Consider the following 21,624-nt stretch of genomic DNA (forward strand, 5'->3'; position numbering starts at 1 on the left):
CTCGATTTTATTTAGCACTTAGATTTCTCTGTTGTACTCACCCTTGTGCTCTCCTCCTCTTTGCGCGTCTGCTCCGCTATATAGTTTACACCATCCATGGCTTTGAGTAGCTCGGGACAGCCATGCCACCGATGCCGCAATTCGTTGCCTTCCGAACAGCCCCCACTACCGCCGCTCAGACAACAATGCGTGCCCTCTTCTCGCTGACACGCTGGCAGTATTTCACACGGCAGGGCGCCGCCAACCGCACCTTGTCCACCAACACCACTCACACCATGTGGATGCGGCTGTTCAGACGATTGACACGCGGCACCAGCACCCATACCTTGATGTATCTGTATGCCACTGCAGCAGGAGTCCGCCAGCGTTGAAGCGGTCGCCACCGAGTTCACGGTGGTCGTTGACTTTATCACATTCGCATTGCTATTACCCAGCAGATCACACGTCGTGGTCGACTGATGTTGCTGGTGGGGATGTAGTGGTGCCGGGACGGGCGAAAATTGCGCAGATGAGGCTGACTGTTGGCGATAAAGATGATGCGTGGAGGTGCTGGTCGCACCAAAGCCAATGCCAACACCCACGCCCACCGAATGCGTGTGGACGTGATGTAGCGTTGAAGTGGACGCTGAGATGGCGCCGCTGGGCAGTTGTTGTTGGTGTTGCTGGTAGAGGCGTCCGAACTGCGAGGTGGATGGTCCGTCGAAGCCATTCGTCTGAACTGACGTGGAAGTCTTTTGTTGGCGGAACTTGGTTGGCGTTAGCGGGTGATCGAGCAGTGAATCGCCAGTCTGTTGGTATTGGCTATGATGTTGTGCGTCCATGAGCGATGACGTGGTCGATGTCTGTTGATTCACAGTTGAAATATTGGAGGGGTAGAGTGTAGAGAACTGACCAGTCGCCGAAGCGGTGCCGGTGGTAGAGGGCCCTAAACCACCGATCGTTGAGTCATCCAGCAGATTGAGACTCTGCACGCGATGTTGCAGATGTGGCGAGGTACTGCGCGACGTCGTTTTAGGGCTGTGATGCATTCTGTAGGGGTGGGAAAGCAATAATTTTTTAAATGGATAACTTCTCAAGCAAATTTTGGAATGTGTGTAGATATATACCTCGACAAGGCCGCTGGCGGTGGTACCGGTGGTATTTGGTCGCCCAAGTCAAATCCATTGCAGGTGCGAACCATCAAGCGTCGCGATGATTTGCTGAAAGCCAAATGGATTAATTATTTAAAATCAATTTATTTAGTTATAAAAATTAAATGGCATCCCAAAATGTTTCATTGGATTTTTTACTCACATCATCTCACTGATGGGATACAGCGGTCGTCGCATGACCAAAAAGCGAGGCAGTTGATTGATGAACACCGTTCGCACCCAGGGTGCCATTGTGTGTGTCTGTGGCGAGCGGAAATGTATGTTGAGCACTACCACCGTCACACATATACTGTATGTAGAGTCGTTCCCCGGAGAATGCAGTGCAAGCGTGTTCGCGGTATTAGAATGGCGATTCGTGGTGGTTGCAGGACATTTCGTGGTATGGCGTTCGTGCGGGATCGACCAGCGCATGACCAATGACCAATGAGCCATGTTGCGTCCATAACGGCACACCGGAAAGCATTGCAAATTGCAGAAAATAGAAAAAATCCATACATATGAACAAAATGTTTGTTTGTATGTACGTATGTTCTTCTATACGTATGTATGTATATGGTACATTGGTTTGCATAGCAAGGGTACAGAAAAATAGTAGAGTGTACAAGATATATTTATAAATTACTTTGGGGAAATTGATGATGCAATACACTTCGAGTGATTTTTTTACTCTATCTCATGTATCGGAAATTGCTGCGTGGTCCATGCATACAATTTATTCATTGACTATTCACTATTCAAAGCAAAGAACAAGCTAGCAAAATACACTACGACACCGAAGTATACATATGTTTAAGTATGTACGAGGTTAGGTTTGATAAGTTAGTGACCTTTTGAATTCCCAGCGCAATAACTTTAAATTGAACACTGCTCCTACTGTCGACTACAAACATTCTACAAAGGCTATTATTCTCATTTAGTGTGTGTTTGACAGCCATTGGAAAACCATTTCGGAAGCCTTAAGAAATGCAACCATAATTAAAAAAAAAAACGCTGGACTGAATTCATCGCGCTAAGGACGAAAAGTCACGGACTTATCGAACTGCCCACGTACATATATTTACATTGACGACATATGCAAAGCTTTTCTGAAAACACTAGACTTCAATTTTTGTTGCTCAAGCGTGCACAGATAGCATATTGAAACTTCGAAGACTAGTATTTGGTTATCTTAGTAAATAAACGCCCTATCTTAAATTTTTGTATCTTTACATAATACAAAATTTTATAAACACTTATACCATGTTCTGACCGACATCGAAATCATGTTTTCGATGCTAAAACTGGTTTTTGACCTAAAACTTGTGTTTTCGTCCATGTAAAATCTGTCAAACGAAAACCAGTTTTCGCTGAAAACTACTTGAAAACTCACGTTCCACTCATTCCAATCGATGTCTTCACTAGTTTTTTTCGATTATTTATCGAAGTGGAAGTCATATTTTGTCACTTTTAATACGCTATTTCGGATTTATTTTTAATTGGCTGGCAAAGTAAAATAAGAATGAAAGTAAGAGGTTGCTAAATAAAAGAAAATGAGGGAAAAGCATTTTGGTTTTGTTTTTGTGTAGCAAAAATGTAACCAGAGGATGCAAGAAATGTCAACGAAAACCCTAACAGCCGGTGTGAACAGCCTTCAGCCCACAATCCCAAAACTCGTTTTCAAAGTGTTTTCGTTGTCGGTCAGAACACGGTATAAAGTTCTTAAGTAGGAAATTTCTTTAAACTCCTGGGTATAACAAACACTGAAACCAATTTATTGATGTAAATAGTAGTTGTTTTTAATTCTATCAGGTCTTTAGTGACCTGTGTACAAAGTTGATTTTCGAAAGAAAATGGGTTAGTTCATAAAATCTAGTCCCTTTAAAACACCACATTGGAAAAAAATCTTATTGCTAGACTGCGGATTTTTATGCAGAACACGAAGCCTAAAAATATGTACCCCATAACTGTAAGCAAAATGTATACAAATTTATTTATTTTGCTTATAGTAAATTTATATATATTTTTAGGCTTCGATTTCTGCAAAAAATCCGCAGTCTACTTATTGCAAATTAATTTGTTTTAAATCCTTTTTCCGAAAACGTTTTCGTATAAATACATTTTAGAATATTTAGAAATAACTTTTAGAATATTTAAAAATTAAAAGTCAAGTTAATTTCAAGAAAGATATATTGTAAGCAGGGTATTAAGTTTGTAAAGCGAGAGATAGCTTGATTACCATATGTTTGTAAACTGAACAAAAAAATAGCGAAGTTATAAGAATTTGCTAACTATGATATTTTATCGATATTTGTTCCGCACATTATCATTTTTAAAAATTTATTTGAAAGTCCATTTCTGTCAGTTTTTATATTTGTTACTTTCAGGAACGAGCCCCTAGTCGCTGATCATGGAGTCGATAACTCATCCCGACTACTGTTATTTGACCTCAACCCACCTTATCTCACCTCAACTCTGCTCAACTCACCCTAACTCACCTTAAATATATTGCAATCTCAGTATTTACAATTTCTTAACCAAAAGCTCAACTTTAAGTCGGAAGAGGTTATAGTAATATGTATATTTACATACACATACATTGTATACATTGACGGCACATGTACAACTGTGTGCAATTTCATTTCTCGTGTTGACTTTTTGTGGTAAATAATGTGATTGTTTTTGCATTAAATAATTGAAAAGCCAATACATTTTTATTTCATTCGTACTTCGGCCAAGGGACATAGTACATACATACAAATTTTATCATCACTGGTAATATGGGTAATAGAAAACTGAAAAAAGAGAAAACGTCGGCAAAGCATCGAAGCGGGAGAATCGGGCAATTTTTTGCCTGATTAAGTTTTAATAGTGTTTTTAAAAATGCCAAGTGATAATAAGTTTAGATAGTAAATAAAAATTGCTGATTTTCATGCGCTAGGTTTATTCGATTTACTTATGAATTATCTGTGTGTCAATAAATGCAACTGTTATTTAAAAAAAAAATGTTTTTGGACATATTTATAACAATTTCATTTTGTGTTTAATAAATCAAAAAGATATTATTTCGTCATGGAAAGCATTTGCTTTGATTACAAGCGATAGTTTAGTTATTTTTTTCCTTTCTATATTTATTTTTATTAAGGAGCGCTTAAATTTCAGAATAATGAAACTTTTCAACTGACTGACGATTAATGCTTTAAAACTTAAAAAATTTGTGCTAAATACATGATAACCGATTCGACTAATAATTATTAGAGACTTTAGTACTTGCACTGATGCATTTAATAGCATAAATGCAAAATAGACAAAAGAATCAACTAACTAAAGTCTCGTTTTATCAGCGTACAGCTAATTAAACTGCAAATGCCAGTTGTAATACATATGTATGTACTTATATACTTCATTTTCACCTGACCACGCTGTAAAACAATTGCCATCTGGGAACGACTTAATTAGAATGAGAGTGAAAATATCGCTTATCATAGCCAAAGTAAGTGACATCCCTGATGACAGTAAATGCATGGTACAGCCGTCTGCTGAAATGTATACACAATAAAAAAAGCGAAAAAATTGGTTTGGGCTATGGGAGTTTTTTTTGTTTTTTTTTGTTGGTCCCTTCGACAAAGTTGACACTCCATACTGTCGTTCATTACGTACATCGCAGGGATAATGCCACACTGGCAGCTGGTATTGCTGGCAACTTGCCGGCTACTAAAATGAGCGACAGCGACTTTATTACAAGTGGCATATGGTGGTCCTATATGTAGGTATGTATGTATGTATTGGCATTGTAGTTGCATGGATCAGCAAGAATGTTGATGGCTGTGTTGATGACCGCGATGAAATCATGGCTTCAATTCGCATAAAAATGCGCTTCAATGGGATGCGTTGGGAATTGGCGAGAGCTGCGAGGACGCTTTGGAGTTGCCCGCATGCAAATTAACTTAATTAGCTGGGAAAACAAGTTGGGTATGAATAAAGGTAAACATTTTATGAACAATAAAAATGCAGATGAAGTGAATGAAAGGGAAAATATGGAATGGTTGGAATAAAAAAGAAGAAAAAAACAAATCGGGAAATATATGAGAAGATATATTTAGCCTGCGAGGAAGATTTGTACTCCTATTTAGTTTTTTCCAAGAAATCAAATATTTAGTAAGTTTAACTTTTATTCATTTTAAATTGTGGTACCAAAAGTGGCTACAGATTTGTTATCAAAAGAATTTGGTAAGCAATCGTGTTCTAGAATACTTATGTACGTACCCGAACGCTTCTCTTGATTTATTTCGGAAGTTAGTAAAGAGGCAATGACTGTAAATTTAAGGAACCGATAATTTAGCAACTACTATACACTATTTTGATTTTAACAATTTTCTAACTCAAGTTTCGCATAGTTACATAAGTTCTATTATTCTCTATGAGATACATATAAATATCTTTACTTCAGCTTCGCGCTTTTCCTGCAAGCAGAACAGTCAGTCACCAGTTATGTTCGCGCACGCGTGAAAGAAATCATACTGCAATATACACAAATTAGGGTGGTCCTTAAAAATATGAATTTTTTCCTTTAAATCGTATTTTGTAAACATTATTTTGTTCTTCTTGGACTTCCACGAAAATTAAAAAATTTAAAATCTATTTTAAGGGATCGCTATAAAGGTTTGAAAAAAATGTAAATCTGGTAAATTTGACATATTGGCATTACCAGCCGAAGGACTGCCGCGCAAAATAAAAAGTTAAAAGTCATCTATCTAAATTATTTATGTGCCAATTTGGTTGCTTTCTATTACATAGATATACTGGTTATGTAAGCAGAAACACTTGTGCAAAAATGGTCTGGCTAGGTGGCGCTACGGTCGAGATATTTTGAAAAGCCGTATTTATGCTGCGAGTTGTGTCAAAGTTGAAACAGATTTGGATAAAATGGAAACGCTAGATGTCGTTGGAGTCAAGCTAAAAATATATTCGACATAAAAATTCATGTTTTATCAGCGCTAAAAAATTGTTTAAAAAGAATATAAACAAAAAAAAAACACTATCAATAGAAATTTTAGTAATGTAACGTCATGTAACGTCACGTCAGATACTGCGGCTGATAAAAAAAAAATACAGGAAAAATTTTTATAATTTTTTAATTGGAAAAGTAACCTTAAATATTTCAAATATTACTATAAAAAATCGTATACAAATAGTCTTGCCCAGTTCGCAAAGTTTTGCAATTTTGCAACCCAAGTCAAAACCCACATTTGTTGTTTTCTAACGTTACGCCCGCGCATATATTTGCCTATACATACTATCTTTAAATCTATACTACCAATTATTGTAACTTTTTTCTGAATAAAGGTATACTTAATTACTATGCGAATACAGAAAAACCTTTTTAAAATTAAGACTTTTTCATTTTATTTTTTAACATTTTGTCATACAATTATCACGCCACGTCAGATTACAAATGCGCGTATTTTTGAAAATTATTCATATAAATTCACAGTCATCCCCAATTGGATTCATCATACAAAAATTGCCATTTCTTCGGAATAAGTTCAGCATTTTTAAAATTTCCCTAAGCTCTAGTTAGCACGGCTTTACAAGTAGTTACATTTCATGAAAAAGTATCAAGAAACACATGTATAGGGGGTGTCAGTATGGACTTCATGCGCTCAAAAGGCATTTTGTTTTTAAATTTTTTCTATGGGTAGGTTCTTGAGAAAATTTTATTTTCGTGTTTTCCGGGGTGTGATTTTATTAAAATATTTGGCTTTTTCTTCTAAACTGACAAATGTTGCCAATGTTTTGGGACCTAGTAAAAAATATTTTTTTTTTTCAAACCCTGGCAGCGACGCGTAAAAATTATCTAAAAATGTAGAAATTTTTATAGTTGTTTTATTTTGTACGTATAGCAAAATAAAGGGGTGTCTAATACAAAATTTAGTTGTTGATATTTTATCAACTACCCTAATATACATAGATATTTATATACATATGTGTCATTCCATACAATATTTACACCTCAATCTTTTTTTTAGGGTGAAATACATATTTTTACATCCTTTGTCGAAAAAAAGAAGACAGCTATTTTTTTATTTCGTCACAATATTCCAAAATCTCGAAAAAAAATTCCCGAAGTTTTGAACTCACGGAGAAGTATATTTTTTTTTATTTGTTTGCAGTTAATACACGATTTGTCGGAGAAAATCAGTTAAGGTATCAAAATGTGCGTAATTACCTCGGCTTTTCATAAGAGTGTGAGATAGATTAAAATTTTGCATTAAAAAATCGCATTTTTTATTTTTTATTTATTTTTATTAACTTCATAATGTTTGATTTTTATTTTTTTCAACCTGAATAGTTGTCAAACTTTATGGAGTAAGCTGTAAAAATTTTAGAATGGAAACACCAGAACTGTAGATGTTACGAGTTTTTTCATACCTGCATACTTATGTAAAGTTTATACTAAAGTTTCTCCGACAAATAGTTTATTAACTGCAAACAATTGAAAAAAGATACTTCCACGTGAGTTCAAAATTTCGGGAATTTTTTTCCAGATTTTCGAATATCATGACGAATTAAAATAATAGGTGTCTTCTTTTTTTCGATAAAGAATGTAAAAAAATATATTTCACCCCAAAAAAATATTGAGGTGTAAATATTGTATGGAATGACCCATATGTAAGCTGGCCAGCGTATAGCGATTGCATCATACAATTGCTGCCAAAGGTGTAGTTCCAAGTGTATTTAATCCTTTGGCGAGGGAAAATATAGTACATTGTGTATATGCACATATGCACATACCATAAGTATGTATGCATAAAAGTAAAAAATCGACATTTCTTAAGTTTGCTTGTGTAGCACACAACTGCCAAGTGTTTATTTGTGATGAAACAAGTTAAAAAGATTATTATTTTTTTTCAACAATTTTGGCAGCAACAACGACGCCAACGCAAATTCTAACGCCAACAATGGTTGCATCGACGGTAATACATATAAAAGCTCACAACGCAGTCGCGTCCACCGCCAATACGGCTATCACTTCTGCTTTCTGCCGCTTGGCCAAACGCCAAGTCATTGCATTTTTCGCGAAATTTGAGAAATTCACCAACATTTCCGAAAAATGCCAGTTTCCGCCAGCATGACAATAACAAATAACTTTTAGTGAACGGGTGGTAAAGTTGCATTAAAATATGGATTGTGAGCGAGAAAAAGTTTTTCAAAAAAGTTGTGAAAGATTGTTTAAAGAATATGAGAAAGGTAACAAAAATAACTCGGGGAAGCGACAAAAGTTGTGTGAATAGAATAAATTGATGAAAACGTAAAGGCAATTTAGTGGCAAATATCATTTTTTGTTTGTATTTTATTGTCGTATTTTTTGCACTCTTTTTTTATGGTATTGTAATTATGTTTTAGTTGGAGTTTTTATTATATTTGCTGTTATATATTTTTTCAAAAGAAAATAACATTTATGGATGGCTTGCAGGCTATCACCCAAATTCACAAAGAACAAAGAAGACTTTAAATGTTTTATAAATCGAAAATTTACCTTTATGAAACTCTTTAAAGCAATTTTGTTTTTTATGAATAAGACCATATATCTTGGCATTTTTTTTAAATTTTTTAACAGATGGATATCCTTAATGTGCTTTTCATTCATCGACGGGAATGGCTGAGATTTGTAGTAAAATATCTGCTATCCAAATCAATAACTTCAAAGCTAATGAAAAAGAGATCAAAACCTGCCAACCCATTATTTCTTATGAAGGTGAAGAAAATGGTTAAATCTTGGTCAAGTAAAAATATGGCGAAATCTATTTTTTGATGAACGCATTCCACTTAGAATTAGATTTCACCAAGAAGTATGCATTCTATATATGAAATCAAAGTATAGAAATACAAATTGCTCGAGTCCTAAAAGGGCTATTTAATGTAAAGACTTGAAGAAGGGCTAAATAAGATACTTGCACCTCAATTTAAAAAAATGTAGCTCTTAAATGTAGCTACTATCAAGAAGTATTATTTAGCTCTTTTTAGCTCTTTTTTTGACCGTTTTGCTCCAAAGAAAAATTTTTTTGGCAACACTCTTTCAGAATACTATTGAAATACACGTAGAATTATAAATCAAAATTGGCTTTCAATAAAAATAATATGTAACTATTATCGTGGTAAATAAATTATTTTTCAAAAGGTCTAGGTTGTTTCACACACACCCAAAAAATGTTCATAATTTAGAAACACACACACACTTTAATCAGACTGATATAAAAAAACTCCCCATCCAACACTTAGTTTTGCTTAATCATAATACATATACAAATATTATAATACATACTTATGTATGAATATGTTCACATGTACATAAAGTACATTAACAACTCACCTAAATGTGTCCAGTATCATTGTGAAGAGCACAAATTTCCCTAATAATGGCACAACTAATGACGTTGGTGGAATAATTTCGGCCAACAGCAAAAAGAACACAGTCAGTGACAGTAAAATGGATATGCTTAATGAGACCTGTAATTGAGAAGAAAACAGAAACACAAAGGGAAAACAGATGAAACTCGTGTAAATATATATGAATGTGTATGTATACAAAATTTCACATTTACATAGGTATGCAAAAATAGATACAGCCACTGCAAGCCGGTTAATTCAGACGTACAGATGAAATAGACGACATTAACAAAGCAATAAAAATATGCATAAAACTTTGTATAAGAAAGGGCATTTTGTTTTGCTGAAATAAATAAAATAAACAATTCGATACTATTTGTTGACCTCTGTAAAATGATGTAACACTGATACATAAGGAAATGTATCAAATCCAAAGAAGTACACTGCCGGAAACAAGTATTGGCACAGAGAATGCAATAATTATACCCGAGCGCACTTGTGCACAAGGGTATTATAACTTTGTTCACATAACGGTTGTTTGTAACAGGCAAAACGAATCGAGATAGATATAGACAAATGTATACATAAATGATCAGAATGAAAAGAGAAATCGATTAAGCGGTGACTGTCTGTCCGTCCGTCCGTCTGTCCGTCCGTCCGTCCGTCTGTGCACACGATAACTCGAGTAAAAATTGAGATATCTTAATGAAACTTGGTACGTGAACTTCTTTTGGGTGTAGGACGGATGGTATTGAAAATGGGCGAAATCGGACAATAACCACGCCTACGTCCCATATAACGGTAATTTTCAGAAATACGAAAACTGCGATATTTTAGTAACTACTGAAGATTATTCACTCAAAATTGATATTTACAATGAGTTTTAGACGAAAAATAAGAATATTTAAAAATTTTGGCAAATGGGCGTAGCCACGCCCACTTATGGTTACATGTGTATATCTTGGTAACCGCTGCACAAATTTCTTCCAAACTTGGCACAGTTGTTGGTCCTGGTACAGCATACCAAATGGCCGAAACTTTTTAAAATCGGACAATAACCACGCCCACATTCCATATAACGGTAATTTCGAGAAATACAAAATCTTCGATAAATCAGTAAATATCAAAGCTAATTTATTCAAAATTGATGGTTGCAACAATTCTTTACCAAGAAATATGTTTATGATAAAATTTTGGAAAATGGGCGTGGCACCGCCCACTTGTGATTACATATATGTATCTCGCTAACCGTTCTAGCAATTTGTACCAAACTCGGTATTGTTATTGTGCTTGCCACATAAAAGCAAACCGTTGAAAATTGTTGAAATCGGTCTTAAATTACGGCCGCTTTTCAAATAACAATAAATTTCAGAAATGCTTGAAATTTCAATATGTCGAAATTTAAGGACGCTAATTTACTTAAAATGTATACACCCCGGCTTATCATGTAGCGGTAGCTTTCGGCAAGGTGGAAAACATATCTTTAATACTTGCGCCGGGTATTTAATGTTCGGCTCCGCCCGAACTTAGACTTTCTTACTTGTTTTTATTCTAATTTTTTCCCGTAAGTTTTTTATAAAATTATGGTTCATTCTACAACAAAAAATATTAAAATATGATTTCTAAATTTTGTGCAAAACTCGCGAAAATTCAATAAATTATCATGGAAATTTTCAACTTTTTAATTCGATTTTTTTGAGTATGCAGTTTTGTAGCCCATTAAATTCTAGTATAAAAAATTCAAGTTTGAAGTAAGTCAAAAATTGCTTTGATTTAAGCATACTCAAAAAATTCTAAAAATCTGATTAAAAAGTTTAAAATTTTCATGAAAATTTATTGAATTTTCCTTAGTTTTGCACAAAGAATAGAAATTATATTTTTATGTTTTTTGTTGAAAAGCGAACCCAAGTTTTATAAAACATTATCGAAAAAAATGAAAATAAAAATGGTTGCATATTTTGTAAGAAATTCTCTGTGCCAATACTTTTTTCCCGCAGAGTAGCGGTATAGGTATGTATCATTTTTAAAAATTTGAAAACTAATTTGAAATCTAAAGGACAAAGTGTATATATCACCCTAAACTAAGAAATTCGGTACCACATTATCTATTTACAGGCTTGCCAGGGCACCAAACGAGAAATAACGCTTGCATGCAGACGTTACTTCGAAAACGAAACTGATCTAATCTCTTATCATAACATAATTAGAGGAGAATAATGGTATGTTCAAAAAACAGTATTTAACCGTCTTGCTTTAGAAGGCTAAATCTGAGCGAACCAAGCATTGCACCCACCTATTTTTTATGGAGTTTTCGTCCAAATTTCAAGTATACAGAAAAATTTTTTATTACGAAAAATGAAATTCCAGCCGATTTTATCTCCCATTCGTTGGGTGCCCCGGCGCTCAAGTTTCGGGAGAGATACATGCCGATTTTCTTGTGTGGAACAAAAAACTAATACTTATTGAACCAAAATCAAAGACAGAAATAACAAATTCCAACTTTTTACGGGTTGAACTTAAAAGAAGGGGTTTTTGAAGAAAATTCCATTTTCAGAGTATTATCTATCTCGACCGACAAGCCGCACGAACGATTCATTTGCAGACGAGTGCCTCAAAACTTACTCCGGCAAAGTAGTTGGCATAAGGTGAGGCGAAGAAAAACGATAAAGGTACAAGCAGAGACGATATCGTCTGCACACGAATTTTTCGTCGGCCAATTTTTTCAAAAAGATAATAAGACTGTTAAACTTCTGTGGAAATCGTCTAAAATGATTTTTTCAAGAGTCTTGCGTCAAATAGAAGGCAACTCAATATTAAAAAAAAAACATTCCTTCAAGTACACAATAAATTATTTTCGTATATTATTTATTAAATTATTTTAATTTGTTTTTATATTCAACAATTTTTATTGAGCTCGAGGCCGTTTTCAATGAAAAACTTGTTGTGGAAAAGCAACAATAATCCTGAAAAAATGGTAGAAGTGATAGCTATTTCGGAAATCATCACTTTTCCTCATGAGACTTCTTTCAGCAGGATTTGAACTGACGATCCCAGCTGACTCAGCCAGTTGTCTACGCACTGTGCTAAGCTCGCCTTATAAACTGTTGTTGCTTTTTCCACTTTTTTTATGTGAGCCAACTACAATCAAGCGCAGCTATTCCAGTGAATCCCGTTGAAGAAGTCAGATGAGGAAAATTGTTGTTGCTTTTCCACAATGGTGTTTCATTAAAAACGACCTTAAGCTCAATAAAAAATGTTGAATAAAATTATTTTATTTTAATATACAAAACTCATACGCCATGGCATTCGAGTAACTTTGCCAGCCAGGCGCGTAAATAAATCTAAAAGTTCTAAAGAAATACCATTTTGGTTGCTTTCAGGAGTCGCAAAGGACCAACATTTTCCTGGCCCCAAAATCCTCCGTAACTAAGCTTTCAAACTAGGTGTAAGGTAATTGCAATTTTTTTGTATGGAAACCAACCCAGTCTAATATGGATACTTGTGCACTCGTGTGCTTTTGATTGCAAGTACATACATATTTACATATACTCAATAGCTTGGTAATTGAGTGCTGCTTAATTGTGTAAGAGTGAAACTTTTCGTAGGTGTGCATAAAAGCGGGGAAACATAGGCACAAAATGTTGACAGAAACAACGTATACACTCGGGTACACGTTTACGGCAGATACCTCAAGTATGCAAAGCGGTAAAAAAAAATTACGCATTATTCCCTCAGCGAGCTTGGATTTGATTGTCACAACATTTTTGTGGTAGTTACGCACGCGCCACCAAATATTTGAGCACCCGTTGAGACAAGCGAAAGGACACGCATGTGGTCTCTTCGACATATAGACATATGCATATATGTATATTCATGTGTAGATACATATGGTCGCAGTAATAATTCATCGTACCAGTGAAGATAATTTTTCTTGCTTTTGCGGGGATTGTGGCATGCGTGACACGCAGCATATTTTGGCATATGTCAACACAGCTTACACACACATGTTTGCAAACACATATGTGCGTTCAAACACATATCGATATGAATGAATATTTAAAAAGTTTCTATTGCTACGTTAAACATTGGTGCAAGGTAGATGATTATGAACATTAGGGTGGTTCCAACCTTTTTCTGCCCCAAAACTGAAGAATATGGAAAATAAGGAGAGACGTATTATTTTTGTTTTGAAATCGGTTTACATTTACACATTTGTTTATAGAATTGCTATAAAATCGAATAAGAATATTTCCTTTCAAAAATCTTCAACCCATAAAATCACGGTGCTTTGTTTTAGTAACCATAACCCGCATGTTCATAAAAAATAGCTAGTAAAATTTCGTAGTTAAATTTTCATCACAATTCTATTGCTGAAAGATTTCGAAAGAAAAATATTTTCTATTCGATCAAAAAATGTTTATTTTAAACGATTTTACAGCAATTATAAAAAAATTTATAATTATTTGCAAGGCAGAGAGGAAATCGCCGAAGTTTTTTGGTCTCGGCCCAACCCAAAAACCGGTTGTAGCACCAAGTAGGAAGACGAATCAATGAATAATAACAATATTTAAAAATAATGCAAATATGTAGAAATAGCTTGGTCAGTAAATTTCTTCATACATTTTTCTCTTCTTGACTCACTAATCATACTATTGATCTATCGATAGATCATTTTAAAGTTAAATTGTTTTGGTATTTTTCCATAAATATATTGTCCATGATTTAACAAGATCCATATAAATCAAAGTTTCAGACTTAATATAAAGTTTAGGAAAATACAAAAAAATTTCTTTGAAATTTCAAACTTTTTTATCTGAATCTATAGAAAATTTTTAATTATGAAATTTTATAGCCAATATAATTTGAATGAATTGTAGGATAAAACGTTGATTTTTAATAATTTTTTTGTGATTGCTTCTGCGTTTTTTTTTTTTTATAAATAGTACAAGTGCAGTTTTTAAGAACTGTCGTTGGTATTTTGAAATTTTTCTGTGAACGGTCTTCCTCTCTTTTCACAAGAAATTCATGCTTATATGGAAAAACTAAAAAAATCCGTACCAAAAAATAAAAACAAAAAAAAAAAATTAACCCGATTTTGTAACCGCTTGAAACTTGTACTTCATTCGAATAAAACTGTATGGACTATAAAACTGCATACCCAAAAATGTTCTTAAGACTCTGAGAAGTTTGTAATTTTGATGAAAACTTGTTAAGTTTTTCTAAAGCTTGAACAATGTGGTTACCCGGGTGTTCACACCTGTCTGGTTATCTGGCTATGTAGTTTATTTTTTTTATTAAGTTTACAACAATAAAGTGCACTAAGGAAAAATAATTTTGAAGCTGATAACGAGGCTAGTGCGAACACCGACAATATTTTTATAGAAAAAAACTGAACTTTATAAGAGAATATTTAAGTAAAATCAAAACGTGGTCACTTGTTTGATTAACTGTATTTGAATAACTTAAAACTATAGTGCAATCAAAAAAAAAGAAAAAAAAATTACAAACATTTGCTTCGCGCCACTAATGCACAAATGTTCCATATACGAGTGCCCCAATTTTTAAATATAGATATTTTATTTTTAATATTTTTATTGAGCTTTGTACCACGATTGTTTATTAGGAAAAATTGAAAAAGCAACAAAGTCTAAGCGGTAGAAGTTATAGCACTATTTCGGAGATCACCACATCTCCTCATCAGACTTCTTTTTCTAGACTTCAGCAGGGATCGAACCTGCGAATTCGATGACTTAGACGCTTAGACTTTGTTGCTTTTTCAATTTTTCCTAATAAACAATCGTGGTACAAAGCTCAATAAAAATATTAAAAAAATGTTAACAAGCCACAATAACATTGACAAATACATAGATATTTTATGTTTGCTGATTCCATCCTTATTTGAATATTTTCCATTTTATGAATTAAAATGTAAAATTTGCAAATCACAATTTCACAAGGTGTATCTACATATAAACGTACATATATGCACATACATAGGTATGTTGATGCATATAAATGTATACATATAACGACGTTAGGCATTTGTAATTATTGCAAAATTTTATTGATAATTTCAGAATAATTCCCGGCTACAAATAGGCTTTGCGGAAGGCGGCTTTGTGGTTTCAGCTCGTATATTTCACATATGCAAATATAGCATATACACATGTATGTATGAATGTGCATAACTGCTAACCTTATATTATATACTATTTCCTGTTTATGGCGCCTATGCATTTGTTGGTAAACTATTTATTTTTGCCCATTTTTGATTTAATTTGTTTGCATTTCGCTGCCACGCCATTACCTTTCTGGTGAATTATTCAATGCTTGTACATACATATTTTGCGTTCAGATTACATATCAAAATCACATATTATTATTGATCACTCGTACGCCGCGGTTAATTAACTAAGCGTGCAATGCGGAACGTTGATTTTTCAATGATTTAAAAGTAAATTAACACGATAATTTTCGCACAATCACAATGTGTGAATTTTTGATTAAGTTGTAATTAATGGAAATTTAGTGTTAAATGTTAATGCTGCTTTTTGTTTTTATAAAGTAATGCCGATTTACTAAATAAAATTATTTGATACGAAATTTTTTTACTTAAATGCTCATACACACATTGTGTAAAATTTTTTCATATGAGCTAATATAAATATTTATTAGGGTGTTCGATTATTCGCCTTTTTCCAAACCCAGGTTTCGAGTTATTCGAAAAATTGCAATTAGAAAAAACCGCATCCCGATTTTGAATTTAAGAAAAAACCGGTTAAACCAGTTCTATTTTACATAGGTTTCATACAATGAAATGCTTAGGTTGGTATGAAGTCATGACCAACAACTAAAATAAAACTAACAACATTAAAGGTAGCTTTTATTTAGAAAAGAGCAAAGCAAAATAAGAGCAAATTTTTTTTTAGATCAAAAGAAAAACAAATAAATGTTAGTGAAAATTCACGTTTGGTCTTATTTTAACTTTTTTCCTGATATTGTTCGGATTTGAGTAGTGCTCTTGCCGCCGTAGCTGAATGCTTAGAAGTGCCTACTGCTACTACGGAGGTCCATGGTTTAAGAAGAAGAACACGAATTGGAGGAAAAGCTCGACCAAATCAAGTAGAAAACGTTTTAAGCGCCAGACATTTGTATATTTGAATCAAATATGATATAATGTTCATCCCCAAATAACCTAGGATATAATTTTAAAACTGTTTGGAGGGTTTTCCTTAAACTAGAAAGAGCCTTGAAAACTTCGAAAAACTCAAAATTTTTATTGAGAGATGAAGATTTGTATGCAATGTGAAAAACAGCTTTGTTCGATAAAAAAATCCGGTTTATTCGATATCACAGTCCAACCAAAATGGAAAAAATTTGGTGCGGCAAATGCTAAAGCCGTTTTTTATAGACTTTTTTGTGCTGATTACGAATCTGTAAGTACAAACTTTTCAACAGCTTCAGCTTTTGAGAAAAACGAGGTCAAAGTGTCAAAAATCGCGTTTTGCAATATTTGAAAAGCTCTAGCAAAAAAAAAACAAAAGGTGACAAATGCTTCCACTTTGGCTTGAAATAAAGCTACAGCTCTCGACTTCTATTCCTGAAAATACATTCCTTGCACCTTGATCTGATTTTGGTGAAGTTTGAGTTCCTACCGCAATTAAACTAAAGGTGATAGAACTTTCCACTTAGGCTTAAATTAGGGCATGAACCTTCGACTACAATCCCTGTTTTGCAATCAGTTTTTGCTTTTCAATAAATGACTACATATAAGTGACCATCAGGCAAATGTGCAGGGATGTTGTATTCAGAGTTAGTAGTCGAGAGTTCTAGCTTTAATTTAAGCTTAAGTAGGTTCTATCACGTTTTGTTTCTTTGGTAGAGCTCCTCAAATATTGCAAAAAGTGCCAATTTTTGACACTTGGTCCTCGTTTTTCTAAAAATCTGGAGCTGATGGAAACTTTATACTTATGGATTCGTAATCAACACAAAAAAGTCTATGAAAATCGAAAAATCAAGATTAAACAACCGCCTATAAATATAAAAAGACCGGTGGAAACCGGTTTGGAAAAACCGAGTCAATCACCCTAATATTTATGTAATACATATCTATTTGTTTTCTTTTTTACCAATTTAAGGTATAAACATGTACACATATATATGTTCATGAGGTCATATTTCTCGTTTTCTGGAACGCGCTTCTGGTACTCGACACAATTTATAAAAACATTTTTGTGACAATAGACAAAAATGAATACGAAAAGAGGACCAGGAAATAAACGAAAGTTTGAATAATAAATAATTTCAATAATTTATCGAAAGGACTAAATTGTGAACTATAGGTGAGTGAAATCGAAAGCGAAATTATATTTATATAAGAAGCAATTGAAGTCCTAAGGTAGCCTTAGTCTAAGTAAAGATGTATCTACTTTAAATTAAATCACTTATGTAAGTACCTAAATTTAATATCTTAAAATACTAACTTTGTAAATACATATATTTTACCAAATTTATAACATATACTCGCACTCGTACATACCTTTTCGCCGCTGTCCGATGGCAGGTAAAAAACTAATATGGTTAAAAAACTAATACCCATGCAGGGTATGATGAGATTGACCGTATAGAAAAGCGTCTTGCGGCGCATTGTGATGTTGAATGTTATGTCCAAGTACGGTTCATCGCAACACGTATAGAATTTTTCATTGCTGTAAATAAATTAAGAAAAGAAAGTAGAATTATTAGTTTCTAAATATAATTGTTTAAAATATTTAAAATTTTTTCACGTAAATACATATGTACATAAATTAACAAAATGACCACAGAAGAAAATTTTGATTTAAATAGTAAGACCCCTGCAGGAAAATACGATTTTTGCGCTATTCTTGATTTATGTCCACCAAAGTCACATACAAAAAATTTAAGCTCTTTGCAAACCCTTTGAAAAAAATTTGTAGGGCACTCCAAGTGTGCGGCGGGTTAAAGCTATTTACCGTTCGGAATCGGCAAAAAATGTTGTTCTACCTTTTATGTTATGAAGCACTTAACAAAAATATGAAGGTCAAATATTTGTTAAACTTTTATAAATGCGATTCTGTCTTATGCAAATACATACATATTTATATTTGTATAAATAGATGTGTACTTGTATGTGAAATTGCAACTAAAATCAAAACAACGGCCAGAGAGCAGCTGGTGAAAAAGTTAAGTTGTGTGAAATTTTATTTGGTAAATAAATATTCGGTGCACATGCACTTCTATGTATGCAAATGAATATTGGCTTATGTATGTATGTGCATATGCGGCAAAATTATTTAAATGCGATATAAAAACTTTAATGGTTTCATTTTTGCTATTGATGTGTAGTTGCAAGTAAGTAAAATGGATTCCTAGAATATTTATTGTGATATTTCGAAAACTACGGTGTGTTTGTGTGGAACTTATATTTAAACAAAAAAGGTCAAATAATAATTTGTATGTATCAATCTCTAGACTATTGTTAATTTATTTAATAAATTAAATAATTAATCGCAATATTTCGATAATAGATTTAAATGTTTCCACAAATGCAACAATTTGGACTCAATTTCTTTTTAACAAACATATTTAATAAGTAAAGTTAAGTTTAATTTTCTTATGAGATGTACTTAGGTACTCATTTATATACCTATATTTTACCTATTAGGTGCAGTGCACTAGTAATTACGTGAGCACTACCTTATACATCGCTAACCTGAACACTTATTACGAGTATTTAACATGATTATCAGGGCTCGTAAAAATATGCCAAAAAACACTGAAAATAAGCGGTTTAACAAGTTCGATAAAGTAACAAAATAAGTTCATAAATATGCAAAATCAATGAAGTTTTATTTAATTTCTTCAAAATTTTTAGTTAATAATCTCGGAATAACAATATAAAATAATATATATATTTTTTTTAATAATCAATCGAAAATGACTTCATCTGGTAATTTAAAATTGTTGAATATTTCGAAAAACTCCTTTCCACATCCGTAGATTTAGTTGGACAAAATTTTCAAGCTAAACAAAAATTCAGTGTATTTTTCTATATAAATAAAAAAGGTGACCCATTGTTTCTAGTTCCGATGTAGGTGATGCTTAGTCTTATGTGTGAGTGCCAACCGGATATTGTCCAGTAAAAACCGCTACAGGTCTCGCAACGTCAGGTTATGAATTTCGCAATAAGTGGTGTTTTCTCTTGGGGGGGAACAAGAGCCACATGCGTTTGGCTGTAAGCAGCCTGACGTCATGCGCCACCTTAAAACCAATTTTGGGTATGATCCGGTCCTCGATTGAGGCCAATGTGCAATTCTTCCTGGCCAAGTTATCCGCAGTATTATTTCCGCGAATGTTGAGATGTTCTGGGACCCAAGCTCCCAGGATGCCCGAGAAAATAGCCACACGCTCGCTTTGCCGTTAGCCATGAAGTTATATAAAAAGACAATTACTTTGTTTCTCTCTAGCGGAGTGCTTATTCTAATCGGTACATAGAAAATATTTAATTAATTTAGAAAAACTCAAACCGTTTTCATTGAAATTAAAACTTAAATGTGAAACTTTACGACGATTTTTGGATATATAGTTTTATAGCTCATGTAATTTAAGAATAAAGGTTCAATTAGTCTACACTTAATTTACGTAACGTAACCTAATATATTGGCCAAAGCCATATATTTTTGTTCAGGAATTTTTTTATGAGGCTTCTAGGCGGCAAAGCGACCATCAGCTGAAGCGGAAAATACAAGAACAAATTATTTTCGCTTCTGGCTAAGTTGACGTGTTGAGTAATCATTGACGATTTCGTACCTAAATTACGTTTAGTCTACACTAACCAGACTATAATAAAGAGCAAATTTGAAATAATAAAAAATTGACAAATTACAAAAATTTTGTATTTATTAAGTGCACAGCATCGGGCTGTTAATATGTATTAACAAATCACATTGTGAACGATTGTTTGAGTCATTGTAAAACTTGTACTATACTTGGTTAATGTAAATATTGAATAGCGGTATCAGAATATTATAATGATACGAGTATCGACAACAAACTTTCTGTGTTATCATAATTCTGATATCCTACTCAACGAATGTTAACTGATTAGGTTAGTTGAATATTGGCAAACCCGCTTATGGCGGCTTTTACGCCATACGCCCTCATGGAGGCCTATACTCAATTCCCCCTAACCCTTCGAGTGTCTATTATGGCCCAACCGCTGCGGTTAGGAGATGTTGTTAAGTTTCTGTACAAACAAAACAACCTTTTGCCCAACACACAACCACCAACGATATTTATCATAACTTCAAGTACGACATGGATGGGAAATAAAATCGAACTTTGACAAATTTAAATTGAGGGAGGACAGTTCTGAAGACCAATATTTATAGTATAAGGTTTACCAAGACCAATACCTTTTCATTTTGAATCTTTCACATTGTTTGGCATTTTCTTGTCCTCGGTGGTCGACAGTGTAAACAAACAGAAAGTTTTCACTTTATAAATCACTTATGCAGGTTCTGATTTTTTACTTCTCTCTTATCCTTCTTGCTCTGCTACCATCACTTGAGTGCTCAATTCTGTGTGTGTTTGTGTTTTCGCAATTCCTTTTCAGACTCGGCCGCGTTTGTATTCATACAAATTTTAAGATCTACGCCTTAAACTATTTAGCTTGTAGAGAGAAATCATTCAACCCAAAACCATTACAACGGACAATCGGTTAAAAGTAGTTTGTGTGAATTAGGTCGATCGGTTGTTTGGTTGGCTTGCTGGTCGAGCGGTCGGTAGTTGAAGGGGTTTTGCGGTTTAGCTATCGGTTGCATTGACGATTGTTCACGCAGGCGGAAGATTGACTGACTGAGTAGCGGCAACAAAAAAATATGCTGGTTTTGTTTACGACTTTTCCTCATTTTTCTTTAAAATTTTGCACCTCCCCTTTCGCATTTTCGCAAGCTTCAAATAAATAAGGTTTATATCTTGCATTAACATAATTGAACGTTTATGTTAATCAAAAAAGTCAACAATCCTGCTAAATCACTTTCACAATGCATTGCGAGAGGCTTAGATCGCTACTTGAAATAATTTG

General features: G+C 33.7%; 1 protein-coding gene across 1 annotated transcript in view; it reads right to left on the reverse strand.

Moving 5' to 3' along the window:
* Positions 1-39: 39 nt before the first annotated feature.
* The window catches only part of LOC118733504 (acetylcholine receptor subunit alpha-like), a gene marked incomplete at both ends in the record, with an annotated part of 96,048 nt that continues 74,463 nt past the window's right edge, over positions 40-21,624 (reverse strand). Inside the window, 5 exon segments of the mRNA XM_036462911.1 lie at positions 40-1,029; positions 1,107-1,199; positions 1,294-1,440; positions 9,502-9,638; positions 18,058-18,226. Of these exon segments, the coding sequence (XP_036318804.1) occupies positions 40-1,029; positions 1,107-1,199; positions 1,294-1,440; positions 9,502-9,638; positions 18,058-18,226 (1,536 nt within the window).

Source organism: Rhagoletis pomonella, unplaced genomic scaffold, assembly GCF_013731165.1.
Source record: "Rhagoletis pomonella isolate Grant_MI unplaced genomic scaffold, Rhpom_1.0 Rhpom_scaffold_00002, whole genome shotgun sequence".
Classification (NCBI taxonomy): domain Eukaryota; kingdom Metazoa; phylum Arthropoda; class Insecta; order Diptera; family Tephritidae; genus Rhagoletis; species Rhagoletis pomonella.